The 18509-nt window shown below is 49.4% G+C and overlaps 8 protein-coding genes across 8 annotated transcripts; 6 read left to right on the top strand and 2 right to left on the bottom strand.

Moving 5' to 3' along the window:
- Positions 1 to 397: 397 nt before the first annotated feature.
- Positions 398 to 3810, bottom strand: F9C07_5480 (putative GPI-anchor; the record flags this gene model as incomplete). The annotated part of the gene is made up of 5 exons (XM_071511360.1): positions 398 to 1287; positions 1393 to 1540; positions 1607 to 1745; positions 1818 to 2005; positions 2068 to 3810. The coding sequence occupies 5 exons, from the start codon at positions 3808 to 3810 to the stop codon at positions 398 to 400; spliced, it is 3108 nt and encodes a 1035-aa protein (XP_071366920.1).
- A 569-nt stretch (positions 3811 to 4379) lies between these two features.
- F9C07_5479 (putative chromosome segregation protein) lies at positions 4380 to 6043 on the bottom strand (the record flags this gene model as incomplete). Its single annotated transcript, XM_041295119.1, has 3 exons — positions 4380 to 4603; positions 4655 to 5089; positions 5143 to 6043. The coding sequence occupies 3 exons, from the start codon at positions 6041 to 6043 to the stop codon at positions 4380 to 4382; spliced, it is 1560 nt and encodes a 519-aa protein (XP_041150068.1).
- A 377-nt stretch (positions 6044 to 6420) lies between these two features.
- Positions 6421 to 7726, top strand: F9C07_5478 (putative membrane-spanning ATPase; the record flags this gene model as incomplete). The annotated part of the gene is made up of 2 exons (XM_041295132.1): positions 6421 to 6486; positions 6539 to 7726. 2 exons carry the CDS (start codon positions 6421 to 6423, stop codon positions 7724 to 7726), a joined length of 1254 nt encoding a protein of 417 aa, XP_041150067.1.
- A 1170-nt stretch (positions 7727 to 8896) lies between these two features.
- On the top strand, positions 8897 to 10795 carry F9C07_5477 (putative LysM domain protein; the record flags this gene model as incomplete). Its single annotated transcript, XM_041287422.1, has 1 exon — positions 8897 to 10795. One exon carries the CDS (start codon positions 8897 to 8899, stop codon positions 10793 to 10795), a length of 1899 nt encoding a protein of 632 aa, XP_041150066.1.
- Positions 10796 to 11597: 802 nt separating this feature from the next.
- F9C07_2229370 (uncharacterized protein) lies at positions 11598 to 11969 on the top strand (the record flags this gene model as incomplete). The annotated part of the gene is made up of 1 exon (XM_071509842.1): positions 11598 to 11969. The coding sequence occupies one exon, from the start codon at positions 11598 to 11600 to the stop codon at positions 11967 to 11969; it is 372 nt and encodes a 123-aa protein (XP_071366919.1).
- Positions 11970 to 12227: 258 nt separating this feature from the next.
- F9C07_2229369 (uncharacterized protein) lies at positions 12228 to 13256 on the top strand (the record flags this gene model as incomplete). The annotated part of the gene is made up of 2 exons (XM_041287421.1): positions 12228 to 12390; positions 12472 to 13256. The coding sequence occupies 2 exons, from the start codon at positions 12228 to 12230 to the stop codon at positions 13254 to 13256; spliced, it is 948 nt and encodes a 315-aa protein (XP_041150065.1).
- A 1850-nt stretch (positions 13257 to 15106) lies between these two features.
- Positions 15107 to 16916, top strand: F9C07_5476 (glycoside hydrolase superfamily; the record flags this gene model as incomplete). Its single annotated transcript, XM_041295131.1, has 5 exons — positions 15107 to 15279; positions 15336 to 15643; positions 15701 to 16042; positions 16127 to 16454; positions 16526 to 16916. 5 exons carry the CDS (start codon positions 15107 to 15109, stop codon positions 16914 to 16916), a joined length of 1542 nt encoding a protein of 513 aa, XP_041150064.1.
- A 560-nt stretch (positions 16917 to 17476) lies between these two features.
- On the top strand, positions 17477 to 18507 carry F9C07_5475 (DltD N-terminal domain protein; the record flags this gene model as incomplete). Its single annotated transcript, XM_041295130.1, has 3 exons — positions 17477 to 17984; positions 18042 to 18198; positions 18255 to 18507. 3 exons carry the CDS (start codon positions 17477 to 17479, stop codon positions 18505 to 18507), a joined length of 918 nt encoding a protein of 305 aa, XP_041150063.1.
- Between the last annotated feature and the right edge of the window lie 2 nt (positions 18508 to 18509).

Genomic DNA, 18509 nt, shown 5'->3' with positions numbered 1-18509 from the left:
GCCTGACAGGTAGCACGATTGGCACGCTGGAATCCAGGCGGTTGGCTCCCCGCAATCTCGCTTCGGGATCTATCCAAACCTTAAGGCTGATGGGCAAGGGAGGTTTCGGAGAGTTTGGCACGAGTTGGGACTCTGCACTGATGACGGACAGGTACGAGCGCTTGGGGGTTGGTCCAGGCGCTGACACCTCCAGATGGGAATTGCGTCACGTTTTGGCTTGTGATGCCTCGGCTCATGACGATCTACATTCCTTTTCATTACCATGCTTGCTTATCAGACCGCTCGCGATGGCGTTCAATGCAGATGGCTCGCAACCAAGTCTGATCATTGAATAATGTATTAAGGTAATAATAAAATGTAAGAAATCTATCTAGATGAGAATTGTACAAAATATCTTTTATGAACGGGCATCCGGATCAGCCTTGGCGGTGATCCCCACGCTCGTGCTATCCTCCCCGGATATATCAGAATCCGGAGAATGTCCACACGCCACGGACCCATTGACAGCTTTCGCAACTGCGGATCCAACGGTGGTGGCTGGGTGGCCAAAGTCCACTCCACTGATGAATAATTCACTTAAAAACTCCAGGACTGCCACGAACGTGCACAGGAAACTGGCAATGCAGAAGTGACTAATGGTCGTGCCAATCTCCAGCCAGGATCCTTCGTCGCGGACCATGTAGAAGAAGTTCAAGGTCATCACGTCTGAGATGGACATCACTACCATGAACAGAGCGCTGGGGGCAACCTCTAGCCGGTGGTTGAGGATGCCCAGGTTGGCGCTGATAATCGCAAATGGGATCAGAAGCTTCAAGATCAACAACGCGCCCTGTGCAAAGGGGTTAAAAATCGGGATAAGCCGGTAAACGCTGTCCAGCGAGAAGGAGGATACAGATGCGATATTTCCGGTACTGAAAAATCCCGACTGAAGGAGGAAAAAGAAGAACAGCGCCACACGTGCATCGGAGACGCTAAGTGTCCGGTATCGGTAGGGTTGGCCTTCGACTACCACCGTATTTCCCGTACTGGGTTTCTTCGCGGGTAGAGAGCCGTTTGCCACACTATGATCCTGCTCTCTAGTCGGCGCCGTAGTATGAATGTATATGGCCTGCTCCAGCCGGACCCATGCTAGGAGAGTCATGCAGAAGACAAAGTAGAATAAGCCTTCGTATGAGATGGTAAGGATAATGAAGATCGGAGAAAAGGTAAGGAAGATAACCATCAATCGGTGGAGGTAGTGACTGTTGGGGTACAGACGGTGAAGAAATGGCAACAGGAGCGAAGAAACTACATTCATTTGAGATTAGTTCTAACATGTCCTTCGTTATCCGATGAGGGATTGCGCGACTAAATGGAAAAGATTGAGAGAGGAAAAGACGAGACAGCACTCACCCAAGATAGCCCACCCAAGAACCTGGTTTCCAAGAGGGAGACCCTGCTTGGCCTGAAGAGATGCCACACTTGACCTGGTTACAATCAAGGCAAGGAGAATCATACCGACCTGGATAGAATTAGTCACAAAATGAAAAACATGAAAGGTCTGAGAACTTGTGGTTCGCAAAAGAGGGGAATCTAGTGTGATTGGCATCGATGAGGGCTTCCATACCTGCGCACCCATAATAGTTCGCGAGCCGCAGCTAGAGACAGCAGAGTTTGGATCAGAAGAGCGCTTTTGTCCCAAGATAGAGCGTTCAAAGATAAGATACAGTAGACCCGTCAAGAACATCAACAGGGAACCACAAGAACTGCACGAAAAAGGTCAGGTAAGTATCTGCTTGAACAGAGGTGCACTATAGCACTGGGGGGTCATCTCGTACATCATCATCATGTCCTCAACTTTGTTGGCAGGCAGGAGAGTAAAAATGCTCATCAGGAAACAACCGAGTGCCCATGATGCAGAAAGCAACTTATGCTGGCCAAGGAACTTTGTACCGTAGGTTATCGGCCAAAAACCCCCCAAGATAAAGCAAACTGTGAAGATTTCCCGGTGAAAATAGGATTGCACCTGTTGGTACTGTCAGCCGTGTACTAATAATAAACTAAAGAGTGAGGGGTAGCTCAACGTACCAATGCCTCCAATACACCCACATACAGCAACAGCTGTATGGCGAATGCAAAGTACCCGCTTACAGAATGGACATGACCCAAGAGTATCTCACGACCAGCAAGCAAGGCTTTCCGCCGCGCGAAGACTTCCTCCCAGAAAAAGATGGGAAACAGTGCATAGAGGTAATACCTCCATGAAGAGCCCTGATACAGTAAGACTGAAAAGAGAGCAACGAGGATAGATGAGAAGAACATGATACTAAAGGTTGTGCGATTCGACTCGGATTTTCCGTGTAAGACATGCAGATCGATCACCGTCGTCAAAGCGTATGCAATCCAACCCAAATACCCCAGAGAGACGATAGTTCTCAAGAAGAGCCAATCATACGTTTGAAGGTACCGCAAGCCCTCCAACGCCGTAAGCAAGAGCTCAGAGCTCAGCTGAATTGAGGCGTCATAAGACTTGTTCGAGATTAGGGTCTTGATCCTTTCAAGACGCGCCTCCACGGACGTCTCGCCGTTATCCGCAAGAGGCTCGAACGGTGTGTACCGTAACAATGCGTCCCGCTTTTGCTCTTCCTTAACACGATACATTTCCAAAACTCCCTGTGCATTCGCAAGCGCAGCCAATGCCTTATCTTTAGGACTGGTATCTAAATAGCCGAGGGGCAATTGTCCAACGGAATTAGTGGGAAAGTCAAGTCCAACCAAATAGGCCATGAGGGCAGCGACGTCTGCCTGTGCGACATCATTGCGCTGAACGCTATCAAGACCCCAGTTTGCTGAGACTCCATCTTCATGTCCTGTTATGGTTCCCTCGTGTGTGTACCTGGGACTGGCCACGCCAGAGCCCCAAACAACTAGCGGTGTTCTAGTATTATCAGGATGACCGTCCCCATGGCTTCCCCAATCGCTCATGCCATGATCCGCGGTGAATACAAATGACGTCTTGCCATCACCATAGAAATCCTCCACAAGTTGCGTGATTTCCTGCACACCCTTATCCACCAGCTTGATGTTGCGCAGATATTCTTTCGAATAGGGACGGTAGGCATGACCTGTGGTATCTAGACCAAGAAGATGTAAGAAAAAGACCAGTTTATCTTCTCGCAACTTCGCGTCTAACTCCGGGTCTTTCTTTGCGGATGCGAAGAGCTCCTTAACCTTATCAAAAACCCAGATATCCAGCTTAGTCGCATCAGCCGAGAAGTCTTCCGCGTCTTCTCCGTATGTGTCTGCGTCAATCCTTCCGGGAACGGCGCCCTCTTTGAACATTGGGAGAATATCCGGGCTTCCCCAGCTCCACGTATGTCGGCTTCTATTGAAAACGCTATCGAAGTCCACTGGATTAAGTTTCCAGCCCGTCGTCACTGCCGAAACATCTTCATACAACCCCGCGATCAGCGCAACATGGCCGGGTCTCGATTCGGTGGGAACTCGCGTGTGGGAGATGCCGAAGGTTCCGTGAGAGAGAGCGCGGGATCGAATAAAAGGTGCAAGGTAGATCGGTTCATCGTTCTCAAGATCTGAAGGTGCATCTGGGTCAGGTAATGCTTGAAACGCCTTATCGGCGCGCAAGCCGTCCGCCACAAATAGAACCAGACGCTTGGCCGGTGCCTCAGCGCTGGCCTCTCGTTCCACGCCGAACGATCTCATGCCACTAACAATCGGACTGACAAAGTATATGTCAAAGATCGAATAGGCGTACATTAGGTGGAAGACCACCGCGAGGGTAAGAAACCCAACGCGGCCGACACGCGCCATGGTTTCTTTTGCCAGCCCCGTATCAATTGACAGATAAGAGTCTCTGTAGAAGGATATTGGCTAATCATGCAATTGAATAAAAACAAAGCTGGGAAGAAGGACAAGTGAAGCAATGGGGAGCTCACAAGCCGACAGCAGCCTCAAAGTGATCTTCCGATGAAAGATGGCACTTTTCCGCGCGTCCCTGACACCTTGAGGAACTTGGGGATGCCCGCAGCCAATCGGTGGTCCTCAATACGGCACGGCAGCGGACTACGGTAGACGGCACCCACGGGTTCCGCAATTGCCCCTGATATATACTACTACTCATCAAAGGGGCGTACCAAACTTCTACACGTCCACCAAGGTTTCCATTATCTCATGCCCGTGTATGTTTGTAAATGCATACGTAAAGTCGACCATCCAAATTAACACTAAACTCCTTATCCAGATACCTTCTCCAGGGATGATACGCCGTTACACTGCCCTTACTCCTACCATGCAAAACGGAGCAAGGATTGAATCCATAACCAAAGTAGAACCAATTCCGCAGGAAATGTGTATAGGAGCGAAGGAACGATAAAAAATTTTTAGTTACCAGTGCTCGTCCGCCGTTTTGTGAGAGCATCAATGACTCGGGTGTAAAATTTCGACGCTTGCTGACGGACGAAAGTGATATCCACCGTTAAATATTCAGGAAGGATATCGATCAAATCGCGATCTCGGTTGTCATCCAGAAGTGGAACATACTGAAACTCTGCGTTCTCAAAATTGGCTGATGAAACGTGCGGTACGGCCAATTTGAAGTGTAGCGCTGTCTCTGTATTAGAGTATTTCTGGTGCAGTTGGAGGTATAGAAACTTACTCCCGTTGATACCTGTTTGGATACAATCATACAGATTGTCGGAGTCTCCCTTTTTGACATCACGAATAATCAAACCGGTGAGATCAGTGTAAAGGTCCTCCTTGAGCTGTGCAAATTGAGCTGCTTGCGCGGCTTCAGCACTTGCTGCGGCATTAGCACGGTTGCTACCACCCTTGATGGCGCTTCCAGGGACCTTGGCGGCAGCACTTTCGAGACTCGCTGCTGTATTCCGAGCAGCTGCAAGCTTGGTCTGTAAAGCTTTAACCTCAGTTTGAGCGGAAGACAGCTGACTGGTGGCTTCTTCAGCTTGAGATTTCAATTGAGCGATTTCTGCATCTCGCTCCTTTAACTGTTTCTGTAGTGTCCGGCTTTGCTGACCAAGCGCCTTTTGTGCCTCCAGTTCTGCCTTCAGACCAGCAACCAAGTTGTTCGAAGCTAGATAAGTGAGTATATCACTTCTTACGCCGGAGAAGCAGGGATTCACGAACCATTCGTCATTGCTTCGCATTGTTTCCGTAATTTTTCCATATTGGCATTTGCTTCTACCACACCTATCTCTTTAAGGGTTCGGTAGCGACTCTCCAAAGTATCGTACTTTTTAGTGAGTTCTCCGATCTTGCGCCTTAATTCCGGCTCCGCGTTAGGCTTTAGTGGCGAACCCTGTAGAGGACGTTGAGTAGATTGTCTACGCTTAGCTGGCGACATGGAGATAGAGCGAGGTTCCATGGGTTCCTCCTGGACAAAGGTCTCCTCGACAACATCTGGCGCAGCCTTTTCACCTTCTGATACCTCCTCTTCCAGTTCTGACTGTGGATCTGCTTTCTGCTGTTGTTTTGTGGATTGTTCAGCTTCTTCGTTGGCCTTTACCGGTGACTTATAATGTCGCGTATTTCTCGGGGTATATTGAAATTCGCCGTCAGTCTTGACTTGCTTCTCAACAGTTGCTTTGCGTCGTCCGCGGGTGGTCGTAGGCTTGGCAGGTTTCGCAGACCTGGTTGACCTAGCAGCAGGTTGCGATGCGACGAGCTCATCGTTAGATGCAGGCGCGCTTTCCGGGACCTGAGGACCAGACTCTTCCTCCCCTTCCTCGGGTTCCTTCTGCTCTTCTATCTCTTGGTTAACAGATTGCAGTGAGCTTCTGGAACCCCTTGGTCTCCCTCTTCTTGTTCCCCTCTTAGGTGCAGCCTCCGGCGCCTGGGATGGTGCAGTTGCGGTGTCATTTTTTGATTGGATTAGTGGTTTGAGCTCTGCGGACTTCGAGCGAGGCCGCCCTCTCGGCTTCTTCGTAGGGCGCTCATCGTCGCGTGGTTCCTGGGCCTGCGTCGCGTCCTCGTTGTCGGACTCCGCTAAATTAGAAAGCTTGGCTGCGGCCTTTCTCTTGGGTGGCATTGCAAGAAGGTATATTTATATATTCTTATACAAAATAGTAGAAAGAAAAAGCACTGCGCAACACTCAGACTGTACACACGACAACAAACTCGGACGAATGATCACTGGCGCGTCGGTGGGACCTTCTCCGCCTACGACACCGCAAACCAACCAACAGGCAGTGAAGCATGTGACGGTGTCGGCAAAGCCACGGCCCCGATCAGCGCCACAGCTGCTTTGCCGACCCGAGTAACATTCAGCTGGGTTTTGTTGCATAATTTATCTTTCATCTCGCTGTTGGCCTCGGGTAATTCGTTGCAACTGCATTCCTGAAGCAGAACCGTGCTCTATTCCTCATAGTATAATCATTCGTTGGTATTGAGCGCAGTTGTATCGTCATGGCTTCAGCGCGCGGTCCGAGATGGCAGCAATTCTTACAGGAATTGGTGATGGTTGCCGGCACTGTCAGTCAAACTTGATCCCCTGGTGTCGCATGGACTAACAAAATATGCTCAGTCGGCATCTGCCTACTTCCTCATTCGATACCTCCTATCTCGTCTTGATTTCGACCCGGAAAGCCAAAAGAAAGAAGAGCAACGACGTAAGTCGGCTGCTATTCTACGGAGACTCGATGGAGGAGAAGAGTCTGATGAAGATTCACCACGTAGAGAAGGCAAGCGGGGACGGAGACAAAAGCGTGGAGACCTTGCCCTGACCCAATATGAACAAGCGATCGCAATGGATGTTGTTGCCCCAGACGACATTCCCGTATCATTCGAGGATATTGGCGGCTTGGATGAGATCATTGAGGAGCTGAAAGAGTCTGTTATCTACCCACTAACCATGCCTCATCTCTATTCATCTACGTCTTCACTCCTTACAGCCCCGTCGGGTGTTCTGCTGTATGGTCCTCCTGGGTGCGGAAAGACTATGCTTGCCAAAGCGCTTGCTCATGAGAGTGGAGCATGTTTCATTAACCTACACATATCAACTCTGACGGAGAAGTGGTACGGTGATTCGAATAAGTTGGTCAATGCAGTCTTCTCCCTAGCCAGGAAGCTGCAGCCTTCCATTGTCTTCATTGACGAGATAGACGCTGTCCTTGGCACTAGGCGGAGTGGGGAACACGAGGCAAGTGGTATGGTTAAGGCAGAATTCATGACCCATTGGGATGGCCTTACCTCCGCGAACTCGTCGGGTGAACCCCAGCGGGTTGTTGTGATGGGTGCAACAAACCGCATACAGGATATTGACGAAGCCATTCTCAGGCGGATGCCTAAGAAGTTCCCGGTCGTCCTTCCTCCAGCACCACAACGACTTCGAATCCTCAGTCTCGTACTTAAAGATACCAAGGTAGACCGGGAGAACTTTGACCTTGACTACCTTGTTAAAGCCATGGCAGGCATGTCAGGCAGTGATATCAAGGAAGCTTGTCGCGATGCAGCTATGGCACCAGTTCGAGAGCTCATTCGTGAGAAAAAGGCTGCTGGTCTTCAAATGAACACGGTCGACCCTGAAGAGGTCCGTGGTCTTCGAACAGAAGACTTCTTCTCACGTGCTGGAGGTGTTAGAATTATTCCCCCGCCGGCACAGCTACAGGCACCCATAAAGGCTAGCTCGGAGAAAGATTGGAGTACGGAATCTGAGGCGACGTCTGAAGTTGAAACACGGCCATCTGCTGAAATGGCGGAGCCGCCTGAGTGAACTGTCTGAATTCGTGAACTTGCCGTGTCAGTCACCTTGTCTATGTTACTTGTATACAGCACGAAGGGAATGGCGTTCTGTTTGTTTTTGAGCATCTTGCCAGATATTTAATGGCGTCGTCGGATATGGCTATCATATGTGGCAATTTCCACCCCATCCTGGTTATGAAGTCCGATACTGTCCATAGAGTATTTTTGACGGCTTCTCTGTTTTTCGGTATTAGCTTTAGAGGGATCTCCCAATGGATGAGAGGAACGAAGTTTCACAGTATCCCTGACTGGATAGAGTATATCTGGTGCATAGACGACAAGCACTGTAATGCAATTGGGCCATGATATTAGTTGTTGGCGTAAGCCATTGCACCACAAATGGGGGGAACTCGCCGATCTGCGGTCGGGCAATACAGTACGGTACCGTACATCAGCCAGTGGTGGCCAACTGGAGGCAGGAAACCTAGGTATGATAAGAAACATGACAAGTTCGACTGGGAAAGGATCACCTTCTTGCCGATCGAATATTCCGAGCACAATTTTGTCTTTTTCTTCCCTCTCCTCCTGTTCCTACTTTCTCTGCCTATTTTCCCTTCTTGTCTTTTTCTTCGTTTTGGGGGTCACTTCCTTTCTCTCAATTTTCCTCCTTGGCAAAGTCCTGAATGACCTATCTAATCTCAGCGGGCGCCTTACAGTCCCCATTTTCTTAACCTTTTACATAAGACTTGGACCCGCCCCGCCGTGAGTGGACGACGTCTGGACTTGCTACTAAACTCGGGGGCAGTCGTCATCACAAAGGAGGCTAAACCAACTAATTTACCCTTCCTGCCGCATCCCGCGCCCCAAACTACTAATCCAAACCCCCCCATACTCCCTGCTCAGCTTTCGATGGTCTCCCTAATTCGATGTCCCTGATTCTCTGGACTGTGCGTCATACTGGACTTCAACCCACAGTGTGAAGATCATCATTTATTGGACGGATTGTTGAATCTCACTCACCCTAGCACGTTCGAACGCCGCTGAAGGACACGGATGCGATAGGGACGGAAGACTGGATGACGAACGTGGTGCTATAGGGTCTTCCCATGGCGCTTTGCGTTTGGCGATCATTCACCCAGAGTTTCCTTCCCTTAGGAGAGCTGACGACTTCCCTCGGATATAATCGTGGTCGTCGTCAGGGATGAGTTCCAGTACCAGCTTTGCCGACACCCTTAGCCCTGGGACAAATGGTACGAATGCTTCCCGCAGGTCCACCTCAACCGTGCGATCACGCCCTCGCCGTTTAGTATCGTTCACCGACGATGACGAAAGTGATAATGGAAGGCAACTGGAGCCCTCCGGGCTGTCCACCACCCTGTCCTCGGATCTCCCGGTACCTCGGTCTCGCGGTGCCACCCCGTCCCCCTACACATCCCGCGGAGCTTCGCCGATGCCCATGAGGCATCCTTCCCGCGTCGTATCTTCGCCTGGCCGTGGTGCGAGTAGCTCATTAGGTGGGTTCAGCTATACTGGCAAGAATCAAGTCAAATTCGCGGAGTCGTCGCGAGCCGCCGTTGAATTTCTGGATGCGTCTTGGTCATCGTTACAGAGTCTGGCCTCATCGGTTTTGGGAAGTGACACTGCACGACCCGCCACCAATGGAGCGGCGCGGACACACGCGAGGAAGCCTTCGCGCCCCGATTCTTACCTGGGAACCTCGTCGCGGACCTTGACACCCTCGTCGTGGGGACCGGCAGTTCCGTCTACCTCCGCAATTGGCGCTGGAACTAAGGAAGAACGGCAAGCATTTGTGCAGGCGAAAAAAAGGGAAGCGCTACTACTAGCGGATACAGAGACGAATGGAAATCTTAGTACGAAACACAAACGACGCGATTCCAGTGATCGAATGAGCCATTTGAAGGGAGGTTCGAACCAGGATGAGGAGGCTCTGGCGTACGTACATCATGTCCAGCCGACGGACAGTATAACGGGAGTAACGATACGCTACGGTTGTCAGCCTGCAATCTTCAGGAAGGCGAATGGATTTTGGCCCAGTGATAGTATACAAGGTCGGAAGACAGTTCTTCTACCAGTTGATTCCTGCTCGGTCAAAGGACGACCCATTCGGCATGACCTTAACCTGGTGGATGCTGGGAGTTCTAGACGTGATTCACTGGAAGATCCAAGTGGGAGCTCAATAGCTCCGAGTACGGTTTCAGGGCCCCGTGATCAACCTGAAGCAATCCCTGATGCTCCTTCAGATGTAGAAGCTGATCAAATATGGAAACACGAGTCCTGGGTCCAGATCGACGGCTTCTCTGCGCCTGTAGAGATTGGCCGCGTCCCGCGCAGGGCGTTAGGCTTCTTTCCGCGCTCAAGACGGAAGTCTGTTTCCTATACTGATTCTGATATTCCTTCATTCTCTGGACGCGAGAGAACCCCGACATTATCCTCGACTTCATCAAGCATTGAACCTCAGTCTTCGCGCGATACACCTATATCCGGAAATAGACCTCACGCCGACTCGTCAGGGTCACGAGCATCAGCCAAATCCAAGCCTGCCGTGCGCCATCAACGCCAACGCAGCAATATACAATTAGCCGGGCCGGGAGTTGGCACCCTTGATCGTGACACAATGGCTCCTGGGCCGGCTCTCGACGGTTTGAGTAAATTCTTTGCCCAGCATCTACCGAACCTTGCTCCCACTCCCACTCCACCGAAATTCCAAGACTCCACTGAGTATACCTCAAATGCTGTGTCCAACACTCCCACCGGCTTGGATAATATAGGCGGTGCAGTCGAGGGCTGGGTCAGAAAGATGACGAGCCGCGCAAAGGCTGGGTTTAACGAACTGCAGCAGAGCACACAAGGCCACCAAATGAACGGTACAGCCCATCGACCTGCGACGCGAGGGGTGGGAGACCTGATCGAGCTTAATGATGGGCTAGAATCTCGCGACAGCTCAAAGATACTGAGGCCCGAGATCAACCGATCCGCAACAAGTCTTCACGATGGAGGCTCAGTGAGAGGCCGTTTCCATAGTCCTTCGGCAGGGACGAGCAGGACTCGTGCTACTGGGGACAGGTTCAAGGACGATTGATGTCGAGTATAATATTGCTACGGGCGTTACTCTGAAGGCCAAATAGCCTAATTTTTTTCGTCTTTCTTCTCTTTTCCGACTTTTCTTTTTATCTCATTTGACCATCCGTTCGGGCAGCGGGCAACGATACGGACCAGATAAAGTTTTGTGGGTCTTTTGTGACATAAGATACCTTACCTTCGATGTACGCTTATCTTATAGCATAGCGCGGCGCAACAGGCTCATACTGTTGGCTAGTTGATGATACGTTGTAATTGCTCCTTGGATTATACAATTGGCTATGAGGATCGGTGATTTTGCTGTGGCCACTCATTTTTGTGTTTAGCAACTTAGATTCCCTTTGTGTCAATGTATGGACTACAGATGCCGAGTACTGGTGTACTTTTGGGGAGCCCATTCAAGGTATTAGGGATAAATCAATATAACTATCTATACAATGGGGTTCGACCATATGCCTCCCATGGTGCTAAGACACTCTTATGTGGGCTCTTGGTCTAGAATAGTACCTCTATGACCTTCGCTATAATCTCACAGAGTCGCTATTCTGCCGCATTTGACCGCTTGTCGTAGGTTGCCATCTCATATCTGTGCTCCTTTATGCATCTCTACTTAAGGATAGCCCTGTCCTGGTTGGGCTTGATCGGTCTTTGAGGGAAACAAGCCTAGTGAAATCTGAGACCTCTAGCTCTATCGCCGCTGATGTCTGATAGATATCTGGTCGTGCTGATTTAATATCTTGGATGCTCGAGTAACCGTGTTTGCTGTGTTGTCTCAACGCACCAACATATATAGAAGCACTACCATGCCTCATCAACAGGCTACGCTTCCACTCCTTCGGGGTACCCCCACATTGGAGTCAGCTATCGAGCAAGAAGAGGACATGCTCCTTGAGCGGCGAATAGAGTTTTTTGTGTCATTGTACAGCAATCGTGGAGATATCGAGGATATTGTGTCATATCACCTTGGCCTAGGTCGGTCAGAGACCTGTCGGCTCGGAGACATAAACGAATGGCTACACGGCAGCTTCAAGGTTTGCATTCCGATTTATATCCATAGACAGAGCCAGCAACCAGAGAAGCGAGCTCTCATTAGGTTCCCCTTACCGTACAAGCTAGGGGAATCCAAATACCCCGGCAATGTGGATGAAAAACTCCGTTGCGAAGCTGCAACTTAGATTTGGATAAAAGAGCATTGCCCAGAGACTCCGACCCCTCAGATATGGGGCTTTGGGGCTTGTTGGTGGCCAAAGTGTATGAGATTTCAACTGATCTCAACCATTATCTTTTCTAAGACTATTTCTAACACTATGCAGTTTACGAAACCTGAGAATACTCCTTTGACAACTAGGATCCCCTGGTATTTCAAACGATACATATCGTGGCTCTTGGAGTCTACTCCGTCGTGTAACTATGTTTGCCATCGTCATCTAACTATGCTGGAAAGCGGCTACCTGCTCATGGATTACGTTGGTAACTCGGAAGTGCAAATGCTATCAGAGACCTGGGAGGAGGACCATCATCACCGAGACAAGAGGATCAACCTCTTCAGGGGTCTATCCCGCATTATGCTTTCCTTGAGCCAGAAACCACTGCCCCGTATAGGATCTTGGACACTAGACCAGAATGGCGCCTTGCGACTCTCGAACCGCCCTCTTACTCTTTGACTTCATCAATTAGAGAACGGGGGCATTCCCACCAACATCGGCCGAACACTGACATATCCAGCAAAGGACGCATACTACCATGATCTTCTGGCTTGCCACGATAGCCGAATCCGACATCAGCCAAACTCCCTCAGTGATGAGGATGACGGACGAGCACAGATGGCAAGATTAACTATCATGCGGGCACTTCTACCACATTTTACTAATCGGGAACTTCGCCAAGGACCTTTCTTATACAGACTAACAGATCTACACCCAAGCAGCATTTTTGTTGACAGGCTTTGGCATGTAAAATGTTTGGTTGAGCTCGAATGGGCATGTTCTCTACCCGCGGAAACCCTCCGTCCCCCATTGTGGTTGACTGGTCGCTCTATGAATGATCTGACCGGGGAGAACCTCGAGGCCTTTAAGCAAGTATATGAAGAGTTTCTGGATGTTTTCGAAGAGGAGGAGAGGTTATTGCCCTCCATAGACAATACACATTCATACCGGACAGACCTTATGAGAAGGGCTTGGCAGACTGGGGGCTTTTGGTACTTCCATTCCTTGGACAGCCCCAGAGGTCTGTTTAATCTTTTCCACCAACATATTCATCCAATCTTTGTGTCAGCCCATCGCGTCAGCTCTGAATTTTCGCGCATTGTATCGGACTACTGGGCTGTCGACACAGAGACTATAATATCTACTAAGCTTCAGGATAAAGAGGAGTATGAGAAGGTGCTGCGTCAGCGGTTTGAGGATGCCGTAGACCGCACCTTGAAGAAGAGACTACACACATTGACTAAAAGCTTTGAATAGTTTGATTTCGACACGGTACCTAGACACAAACTTCGTGGTATGTACTTAGCAGTATCCTGGAACACAACCCACCTCATATTACGTAAGAAAGCTGCGAGAAAGGCGACTGCCAACACTGCACCACGACAGATATGGAAAAGTGATGGGTATTATAGGAGGAGCAAGGTTAGTGGGCAAGGCACGCAACGAAGTTATCGGCTCATCTAGTTCAATGTGTCTGTCTTCATGGGTTAACCACCAAAACAAAGAGCTGGACAGGCAAACGCAACTATAGCTCAATCCGGGATACGGTCGAGAACGCAGCGCAGATAGAGACACGCTACCAACCATGCAAGGCGAAAGCCCTGGCGGACTAGATACAGCGTGAGAGAATGGGAAGTCGCAACAGGAAAGGGAGACTGTCCAGGCATTTGGCGAACATGAATCCATGGAGGCGCCATGCACGTCCAAGTACCAATCTTCCATCCAGCTTCGAAAGGCAAGGTAGAGAGGCAGTGAGGGCTATATAGACTATCTTTTTTAGAGGACCAAGTAATCTATATAAACAATTTTCGAGTAGATATATCAAGTGTTATGAGAGAAACTGCTGTAGTCTTATATTGAGTACTGGTGTTGCGTTTATTAGTATTTTGATGGAGCCGTCTGCCTATTGCTGCGGTAGTAAAGATGTCCAACTAGCCACCGCTGCAAAGGTCTTGGATTTCAATAGTCATGTAAATCCAGTGCGAAATCGTGTTGATCCCCCTAGAGTGGTTAGCTTCCAGATCAACTATTGAAACTAAATTGGCAAGGGTGGCTCCTGTTATAATCTTAGATACAGCTGGCAAAATTCGTACAAGGAAACGATATACATAACCTATCTCAGTAGAAGGCAGCCATCTAGAAAACTAGACTGGTTCGCCAACTCTCTACCGCGAAGAGCCCAGAAGACTAAAACTGTGGATAGAAAGTATTTTCAATCGCTGTCAATCACTCGCAGCATCATACCCACAAACTCCATGCCCGTGCTGGATTTGTGCTCACAAACAAGGAAGTCATTCTCGCGCCATTCCTGCAAGAAGCCATGCCAGATCTCTGACGACCTGTAATGTTTGTGAGGTCTTAAGTATACTACTAACGAGATAGCATGTCTAAGTAGGTCAGGGCTGAATGATTGACCCACTAGGGCAACGGAATGACCCGCTGGATACGGCCACGGAGATACTCACCAGCTCCGACTCACTAGCAAACCGGCAGATGGTGGACGGAGAAACAGAACTCATGAATACTGATAGTTATGACCATGGTCACTTTACGGGACTGTCTCAGAACTACCCCTGACCAAGTCACAACTGGTGGGCAGAGATAGACGACCCTAGTTAATGGGTTCGCTCAATATAGCCAGGTTTAGTGCCTTGTAGATATCCAGCAGGGCCACGTACATATAGATCGGCACCATAAGAGTGCTGGTCAGTTATCCTGTGGGATCGATAGATCCGTGGATCATTTCCAGCATGATTATCATAGTAATATACTGGCAATATCTGCCTGGCACCTAATCCAGGCTCCCTCAACTGGGGTTCCATTAACGGTTCTCCTACCCTGTGGGTTTCTTGAGTCTCCTGTCACATAGACGATGCCAGCTAGTAGTCAGATCCACTAGTCTTAACGATGTGCCTAGATTGCTATAAGCCCGGCGGGGGGCACTACCCCACACTCTTGGCCGGACAATTTCCCGTATTAACCATAGATTTCCCCGTCAATCATGTCCCCGGTTCCATGTAGCACAGCGCAAGCATGTCGATGTATAAAACATGTATGTTGAAGATGTAAGTATGGAAGTAAGGTTGTAACTCATGCTAACTGTCACCATGGTGCTTACTCACTTCATTTTTCTAGCTGCTACTACGGTGAAGCTCGTAGCTACACTACCGCTGGACAGTATCAAGCCGCCTTCCTCTCGCTCAGATGTGCATTTTAACGTCCAGCAAGCGGCTGCAGACGCAGTGCCTCTGGATAAACAGCTGATGGGTCTGTCCATTGAGTAGGCTTCTATTTCCCTCTTCCATTAAATATGGTGCTAACAAACAATCGCTTCAGGTTTGGTAACGCAGTCGACTATTTCGGCGACGTGAACAATCCCAATGCCTTTTCGAAACAACTTCTGCAGAACATCGTGGATCGGTCCCAAAGTCCAGCTATCCTACGTATAGGTGGCAATACTCAAGATCGAGCTAACTTTTGCGAGAACTGTAACCAGACAATGAGTAGCATCGTGCTGAACGACCCAAACGACCCAAAGGGCACCGAAGCAGTCAATGTCACGTTCAACAAGAACCTATTCAATGTCCTGGCAAACAATGTGCCAGCTGGAACTCCGATTATTTTTGGGCTCAATTTCCGTAACAGTATGTATCTGCTCTCCCTGCTCCTGTGATTTGCTAACAATTCTCATTACCCTACAGACAGCTACAGCCTAGCTCAAGCCGAGATCGATGGTGCCTTCAAATACATCGATCAATCTCTGGTCATGGCATACGAACTAGGCAATGAAGTGAACCTTTATGGAGACTTTCGACCACCAGACTACGACGTGAATGATTATGCCCGTCAAATGCGTGAATGGATACCACGTCTCCGAGCTCGCTCGTCCGCCGCTTCGAGCTTCCAGTTTCCATCGTTTGCAGGCCCGGAGTTATTCAAGCCGGATATGAGTATCTCGGAACTAGTGAGGTTGGGCGTACCGCAGTCCATTCCAGGAATTGAATACTTCTCTGTCCATGGCTACCCCTGGAATATATGCACGGGTGTGTTTCCCCATGCTCATGTTCTGTCATTGCTTTCCCTTTGCTTTATTATTCCGATTCTCACTTTTTACCGAATATAAACAGACGAAGATGCAGCCAAAGTCGACCTGAGAAACCTCCTCGACCACCAACAGACCCTAGACCTCCTTGACCAATACAGCAGTCAAATATCCGCCGCAAAACCACTCGGAAAAATGATGCACATGGGCGAAACAGGCTCCGTTGCATGCCATGGAAAGGACGGGGTATCGAATACGCTTGGAGCAGCACTCTGGCAACTGGACTACGCCCTTTCCGGGGCCACAGCTGGGATTGACCGATTCTTCTTCCATAACGGTAAAGGCGACTTTTACTATTCTACGTGGGAGCCATTGCCGACGGAGACATCGCCTGTTCCGCATATTAACCCTACGTGAGTTTTCTGGCCTGTTCACTTCGAAGAGGTTGTCGTTTACCCATGACTGACACACAGAGGTAAAATAGATACTATAGCATGCTCTTCATTGCGGATCTCGTAGCAGATCTTAATGGTCCCAGGATTACACCGATCACGTCGCTTGATTCTAGCTCCGCCGTGCATTTTGCTATTTACGACAATGATCAGATCCAGAAGCTCGTTCTCCTGAATACCGAGTATTTTAACGAGACAACCACCCGATCGAGTAGGGAGTTCAACATTGCCTCTAGTCTTGGGCTAAATTTAAAGGTCAGACGCTTAACGGGCCAAAGTTCTGATGCAAGAACTGGCGTGACTTGGGCTGGTCAGAGTGTCGATGCGAGTGGTGGGATCACAGGCGACTTGAACATTGAGAGTGTCTCGACTGGCATCGTAACCCTGCTCGCTTCAGAGGCTGTCATAGTAGAGCGAGCGTGATCCTGGTACCTACAATATAACAAGAACCAAAACAAAATGGACAATTAAAAATACATACAACATGATGTTCTTGGTGTAGGTAGCCTTTACATAGGGTTATCAACGTCACGAGTCCCTAACCACTTTGACATCAAGCACCTTCGATAGACCATCACTATTCCCGCACCACCCACTGCACTATAACAAGCACCAATAAAACCTGGAAACCGGTCGAGCAGTTCTTGACCGACAGTTTCGTACCCAACACATGCGTCGCAATTCACCACGCTAGTCGTAGGATAAATTAGACTTTCAATCTCGCTCGCCTGATTCTTGGCGCGAAGAGACCTCGACCTCTAACGTCAAGTGTAGCTGAGATCTGACATAAAATGACGTGAGGGTCTATTCCCCTCCCTAGGACTCCTTAAACGACCAAGGGAGGCCTTAAATGATCATGGATGCCTTTAAATGACCTATGGGGACGCCTGGAGTTCAAACACTTTGTAAATTCCCTCCTTCGTCTCAGTCCTCCCTTTTGCAAGATATACTCAAATCCTAAACACGCGGAACCACTCCACAATATGCCTCGTGATAATATCGAATTTCAAACAGCCGATCACGTCACCTTGCGAGGCTGGTTCTTCCGTCCTCCAACAAAGGCACCGGAAACAAGACTGCCCTGCCTTGTCATGTCCCATGGATTCTCCGCCCTGAAAGAAATGGAACTGGACACATTCGCGGAATATTTCACTCAAAACCTACCCATCAGTTGTCTAGTATACGATAACCGAGGATTCGGTGACAGTGACACCAAGGAAGGCCAGCCTCGCCATGAGATTCTTCCCAGTCAACAGACAAGCGATATATCCGACGCCATCACCTACGCGCAATCGCGAGCCGACGTGGATCCCGACCGCATTGGCATCTGGGGAAGTTCGTACAGCGGGGGGCATGTGCTGTGGGTTGGAGCAGTTGACCGACGAGTGAAGGTGGTGCTCTCTCAAGTTCCGTTTGTAGATGGGTGGCAAAATATGGGCCGACTCATACGGCCTGATATTATGGAGGCCCTTAACAAATCCTATCAGGAAGGTATGAGAGTCACTTAGGGGGCGCCAATGCTCATCATTTCTCTGATCTTTATATTAGACAGATTGGCCCGGGCCGCAGGGAAACCCCCTGCGACGATGAAAGTGGTAGACGAAGACCCCCTGAAACCATCTGCACTCCCTACTCCAGATAGCTATCAGTTCTTTCATGGGTGGGAGGTGAAGTCGAACTGGAAAAATGAGGTCACGCTGAAAAGGTACTTCCTCACTCTTCCGCTAAACTGACTCTAACGCTGATCTCTCTGATTACTAGTCTCGAGGCTCTTCGCGGGTATGTTCCTTCAACACATATCGCCCATATCTCACCAACTCCGCTGTTGATGACTGTGGCGGACAATGATGTGATCACTCCAGCTGATATTGCTCTGGAGGCGTATTCTCGGGCTCGAGAGCCGAAGAAATTGCACATCTTTCCTGGTGGTCATTTTGATGGCTATGCTGGTAAAGGCTTTGAACGTATCGTATCGGTCCAGGTGGACTTTCTGAAAGAACATTTCGTTGGATAGAT

Source organism: Aspergillus flavus, chromosome 7, assembly GCF_009017415.1.
Source record: "Aspergillus flavus chromosome 7, complete sequence".
NCBI lineage: Eukaryota > Fungi > Ascomycota > Eurotiomycetes > Eurotiales > Aspergillaceae > Aspergillus > Aspergillus flavus.
This window is presented reverse-complemented; position numbering and strand designations above follow the sequence as displayed.